The 6,061-nt window shown below is 37.1% G+C and overlaps 1 protein-coding gene across 3 annotated transcripts; it reads left to right on the forward strand.

Moving 5' to 3' along the window:
* The first annotated feature begins 47 nt into the window (after positions 1 to 47).
* LOC129578120 (uncharacterized) lies at positions 48 to 1,668 on the forward strand. Of its 3 annotated transcripts, XM_055466254.1 has the most exons (6): positions 115 to 293; positions 504 to 664; positions 736 to 825; positions 896 to 1,117; positions 1,188 to 1,277; positions 1,353 to 1,668. In XM_055466254.1, the coding sequence occupies exons 2-6, from the start codon at positions 504 to 506 to the stop codon at positions 1,441 to 1,443; spliced, it is 654 nt and encodes a 217-aa protein (XP_055322229.1). In that variant the 5' UTR covers positions 115 to 293; the 3' UTR covers positions 1,444 to 1,668. The 3 variants fall into 3 exon arrangements, with proteins under 3 accessions (XP_055322228.1, XP_055322230.1, XP_055322229.1); XM_055466253.1 differs by having other exon boundaries at positions 48 to 664; XM_055466255.1 differs by having other exon boundaries at positions 107 to 664; positions 899 to 1,117.
* The last annotated feature ends 4,393 nt before the right edge of the window (positions 1,669 to 6,061 follow it).

The following is a 6,061-nucleotide window of genomic DNA, read 5'->3' on the forward strand; positions in this document are numbered from 1 at the left end:
GAATTGAAAAGTTAACCGATTTCGTAGTCACAAATTATCGCTGTACGGTTTCGCCACTCTTTGAATGCTCCATTAGAGGTTTTTCCAGTGAATTTAAAATTACCGAAAGTTGTGTGTGATTTCGGCAAATCGTCAAATTGCCGACATTATATTCATGAAGTTGGTAAAATGCCATTTTACCAACATTTTTGGAACAAGTGTTGGTAATTCGATATTTTACCGAAAACACAAAAAACTTTCGGCAATTCGTCGAATTGCCGAATTTACTATGAATTTTTCCGTTTTGATATTGAGTGAGTACAGATTCAAATAACCTCAAGAAGTCATTTGACATGAGCAGCTTCAACCAACGCGTATGTAAACAAATTCATGTCATTTCATGACATATTCTCATGTCAAAAGTGAAAAAAAGTTAATTGATTTCGTCGATATTTGGTTCGTTTTTATTGCATTCGCATTGTTTTTGTCAAAGTAATTTTAACAAAGTCCCGAAATAATTCAAGATGACTGATAATGCATCGGGTAACTCATCGAATACCGACAGCGGATTACAAACTCCAACAAAACGTCCCAGACTTGAGGGAAAAAACACAAGACAGGCAATTATCGATACGATGTTCGGTGAGGTTGGAAAATTTGGTGGACAGGTTTCGTCTTTAAAAACGTAAGATTGAAATATAAAAACCCCAGACCATGATCTATGCAAATACCTTATACATAAAAACCTTTTTTTAGAAAATCCAATCGAGAAGATGAGGACTATAGACGACTCTATCGACTCTATAAAACCGCTCTAAAAGCACTGAATATGCTTAAAACCGAATGGTATATAAGAAAATAAATATTTAAACATTTCAATCATTTTTCTATTTGAATCTTTAATTTTATCTTTTAGTAGTGATCTTGAAGACGAACTGCAGCCTTTGCCGACTCATGCCGAAACATTATTACAATCAACTAACGATAATGTAAAGGCCTGGTCACAATATTTCTACATAAATCCATCACCGACCAAAAAGAAAGGTGTAAAAACCATTCCATCGCCAGTCACAGAGCGAATTGGCAGCCTATTGCATTCAATTGGATCATTTTATGGACTGACAGCGGAAGCTGTATGGTATGTTAATATATATTTAATTATTGCTGAATATGAATTAATTTCGAGTGAGTTATAATTTTTCTTTCAGTTCGAATAAACGGAAACAGGAAAATATTGACAACATGAAAGATCTTTTGACAGCAGCTAAAGAAGCCATCTCTTCCCTGGAAACTATTGCGTATTTAAAAATAACAATTTTTCTAAATTCTGAATGTTAACACAAACACAATTTGTTTGTAATTTTTCATTATAGTGACAAAATCGAAATGGAACTTAAACCATTCATGGAAAAGAATCGAGTAATCCGAAATGAAAATCCCGGAACAAGTGATCAAAGTAATTAGTTTACGTTTAATACTGCGTGCCACTGATCAAGTTCTAATGGTTTAATAAAATAGAGAGATAGAGAGCCGTAAGGTAGTTAAGGATTAATAGACATTTAATTATCATATGTTAAGTTGATTAAAACCAACAAAATATCCGATAAACGTTTAAATTGTACTGACTTAACGTAGATGATGGTTACATTTCTCGTGAATAAATCTTTGTGTTTCTTTTTGTAGTCGAAATTCTCTTTATTCTTGCGTTTTTCGTTCTTAGTATGTAATATTGAAATGTTTAACCCTCTAATGCATACAACCGCCTCTAGACGGGCAACATTTGAATGCCTGTAGAACGTAGAATAAAGAAAATAATAATCTTTGATCAATAGCAAAGTTTAACACTGATACCATTCGCAATTTCGATCTAAAATCTTCTAGATAATCCGATTTCAATATAAACGCTTGCGAAATTAATTAGATCAAACAAGGCTTTGGCTTCTTAGGCTAATTTTCGACGAAGAATTCGAAAATGCAATCGTTTGTGGCCAAAAATGAGGTCCAGTGTCTTGATTTGAACAGTTGTGGTGAGATTGTGCAATTTTTTCACCTTCTTCTTCAATAATAGCCTCCCCAATGCCAAATTTGAACCATATAAATGAAACATGTTATACGCCAAAAGAAACTAGACATCAAGCGCTACATTTTAGGAACACACCGCACCAGTGCTAGTGCCTTAGAAGCAGTTAAAAATGGTTGCATACTTGCAGGAGCATGATTTTTCAAACTGCCGACCTCGATTTGGGGCAGAAGGAATGGTTTGATCAAGTTAAAATGTTCTACGCGTAAGTAGAATTTTCTACGCGGTTTTCGAATATTATAGTGATTTTGGGCTGAAAGCGGGTTTCTACCCTGTTTTTGCCCTAAAATAGTGATTTTCGGTGATTTTTCGACTTCTCAGCCTCCCCCTCCCTTCCAAAGGGGAGGGCGACCCCAAACATTGTTATTTTTTGATTCGCTGGAGTCTGGTGAGCATTTTATCAGAACACATCACCAGCGCTAGACCACCTATTTGGTGTGAAAAAAAATTATGTAGTCGAAAAACCATGAAAAAATGGTAAATGGTGAAAACACCGAATTTTTTTCTAATAAAATATGAGGTGTCGGATAGTTAGGGAATATCGAAAAACTCAAGAATTTGAGGTGGGCCGACTTTTAAGCCCAAAAATTGGAAAAAATAAAACCACGTCTAACATGTTAATTGACTTTTTTCACATTTTATACTTTGAACCCACTTTTCAGAGCTAGAATGAGCCCGGATGGGGTTTTCTTAGTGGACTTTATTGTAGCCTCATCGATTATCTATCCAACCATGCATATAGTTTTGAAAGTTTGTACCACACTTTTCTAGTGTAAAAATGTCAAAAAGTGCCATTTTTTATATTTTTCAATATTTGGGTCACCCTAACTTTTCATCAGGTAGGGAAGGTCACCCTAATTTTTTGGCTTTGCGAGTTTTTGGCCATAAGAAGTTTATACACCAAGTTTGAGCGAAATCGGAGAGGTCATCTGCAATTTTTGTTACACTTGGTGTGGAATGGTCGTATTGTGAAAACTTATTTACAATAAGGAAAAATATCGCGTCACGACTTTTGAATTTAGTCTTCAAATTAAGCTTTAAAGCGTTTTGCCGTTCAAAAGTCGTGACGCGATATTTTTTTTATTGTAAATAAATTTTCACAATAGTGAATGCGAAAAACACTTTTGAACTTCGTTCCCAGTAATACAGCGTCCTAGCGTCACTCAAAATGATATTAGTCATTTTGAGTGGTGAATCCACGCACGGAGCGTCACTCCATTTCAATCTCGTCTAGAGGTTTTTCATCTGATATCACTACTTTTGTAAGGCTTTTTTGGAAAAATACATTTTTACCAGAAGTATGTCTATTTTAAGGTCTTATTATCAGGAAATTGCAATTTTCTGGGTAACACATTGGCATTCTAATTTCACAAGTTCTGGAGATTGCACTATCTAATTTCCACTACCATTGAAAAAGTCCCAATTTCCTCTAATTGCACATTATTATAAAATGCGGTAAAATATGATTAAATTTCAAGATAACCATAAAAAGAGTGTTGAAACGATTGTGAATTCTCATTGTTTCATTAAAAAAATATTAGTTCCCAACCACCAAAGCTCTGGAAAGTGCATTTTTTATGTATCCCCCGAGCAAAAGTTCAATTTCATACATTCAGATGCCAAAATGCCGATTTATGACCAAAATGACAACGAAATGGATATTCAAGTGTTCGTGGACTCCCATTATTTTCACGAAAAAATAGCAGTTTTCTCAGACCAAAATGTCGTCAGAGGTCTATTTCACGTGTTTTCCGAACAAAAACATCATTTTCAGTGAAAATAGAGCAAGTTGAAAAATTTACTTCAATCCGACCATGAAATGCCCTCAAATCGCATTGTGACCACTTTTAATCGATTGCTCGTCGAAAATTGAGCGGATATGGTCTTTCTTGAGCCTTTTTCAGCCAGTAGATGCGTATTTTTGGCAGCAATTTCATCGTAGAATGCGACTCTTCGTACAAATTCCGTTCATTGATGAATTGCCTATGCCCAGAACGTCGAAATACGAATTTTCCCGGATATGTGGCATATGCCATTTTGTTGGTATGGTAGCCGGCTACAAACGCTCAGTTTTTGGTAAAACATTGTCGGGCTGATTTTTGAGAAATCGCGTTTGGTGTGAAATTTAAGGGGGTCGATTTTTCATAAAAATCGACTTTTTTCTTTTATATCACACAAACATTGGCATGTGTGTATGGAACTTTTTGAAGGTCTTCTCAAATAATTACGAGCTGAGTTTGCCCGATGGGTGTCTGAGTGGATCTAGTGTGCGAAATAAATACTTGAAAAAATCGTATACATGCAGGCTAGTGAAGCCATAGCCAGCTCTTCTGTAATGCAAATGTCAATCTGAGGACGGGTTTCGATGTGGCCCGACACCAGCTACAGCTTAGGCATATCGGCACCGGTATCTGTGGGGTCCAAAAAAGTTTCCGGACACACGAACGGACGAACGGACGCACAAATCAATACTTTCCTAAAAAATCAAGATCAGCCTGCCAATGCCCATAACTTTTTCGTTTTTGGACCAATCGGGGGACTTAGACCGGCGTTGGAAAGGTAGTGAGGAGGAACTTGGACACCTCAGATCACCCCCTGGGTACCCCATTCGTAAGATATGGGTATAGATTTGAAAATTTATCGAAATTTTCCAACCACTATATTTTTGCCTAGACACACTTTAGGCATGGGGGATATGATGTTTCCGACTATTTGGGCCAAGACCTTTCCAACGGTACCTAACATGCCGGGGCCCAAATAGTGTCCTGAGGAAATAGCATATTTACTGAATATATACTCGTGACGCAAAAACTGGCATTTTTAGGCACTACATGAAATGTAGAGTCTATTGATTTAGTCATGTTTTTCAGATAAAAAATCAAGCCGCACTTTGTGGGCGAACGGGTTGTCCGATTTGTATGTGCTATACATCGTTGGAAAGGTCTTGGTTGTCGGAAGTCCGTAGGGGTATTTTTGGGACCATCTTGGTCCATCATGGTCATGTTAACACGACTTAATACCATTTTCACATATGAATAGTCAATATGGGTATCATGTGAAAGGCCTTGGAACGGAGATGAACATGGACACCATCTCGGTCCATCATGGTCATGTTAACGCGACTCAACACCATTTTTACATATGAATAGTTAATATGGGTATCATATGAAAGGCCTTGGAACGGAGATGAACATGAACACATCTCGGTCCATCATGGTCATGTTAACATGACTCAACACTATTTTCCCATATGAATAGTCAATATGGCATACATTGTAATATTCGGTGAGTGCCACTTAAAAAAATATCCGCACTCATCTAGTGCGTGAGACGTATGGTCACTCATTTAGTGAGTGAGACGCGCGCGGATGAGATGAAGCAAAGCGAAAGAGAAGCGGGCAACTCCATACGAACGAACGATATAGCGCGCATACATTTCATAACTCCGTCGTTAGAATACGGACACAAACACAAACACGTAGTACCCATTGACTCTATGTTCTAGTTGCGCGCTTCCCTTTCGCTTTGCTTCATCCCATCCGTATGCGTCTCACTCACTAAATGAGTGACATACAAAAAAGGCATCAATTGCAACTCTACATTTCATGTAGTGCCTTTACATCATAGTTTGTTGTTAACCAACAAACTAAAAATAATATATATAGAAAAAAATAAGAGCGGAGCGGAGCGACGCGACCTTGTTGATATTTGGCTTGAAATGCACAGTCTATGGTGCGTCACTTGTCGGACTATCGTCCTCCGTGATACATACAATACATGGAATTCTTCAGTTATGTTCTGTCATTTCTGTGTGTTGTGTCATTTTTGTTTTTTTGACAGTTGAACTGAAATTTCAAAAAAGAAAAAAAGTGAGTGTGTTCGGAGTAAAGGTGGCAAAGGGACAAAATTTGTTCGTTCGTCCGTCCTTTTATTGATTTGAGACAAACGGACATTTGTCCTAATGTCCCATTTCAAATTTGGACAAACGGACATTTTGTCCTA

Source organism: Sitodiplosis mosellana, unplaced genomic scaffold (genome assembly GCF_009176505.1).
Source record: "Sitodiplosis mosellana isolate CC-2019 unplaced genomic scaffold, AAFC_SMos_1.0 Smas_scaffold_6226, whole genome shotgun sequence".
Taxonomy (NCBI): Eukaryota; Metazoa; Arthropoda; class Insecta; order Diptera; family Cecidomyiidae; genus Sitodiplosis; species Sitodiplosis mosellana.

Coding starts and splice junctions, on each gene's coding strand:
- LOC129578120 (XM_055466253.1), top strand. CDS start 504: ATGACTGATAATGCATCGGGTAACTCATCGAATACCGACAGCGGATTA. Junction 665..735: donor CAGGTTTCGTCTTTAAAAAC/GTAAGATTGAAA, acceptor ACCTTTTTTTAG/AAAATCCAATCGAGAAGATG. Junction 1,118..1,187: donor CTGACAGCGGAAGCTGTATG/GTATGTTAATAT, acceptor TTTTTCTTTCAG/TTCGAATAAACGGAAACAGG.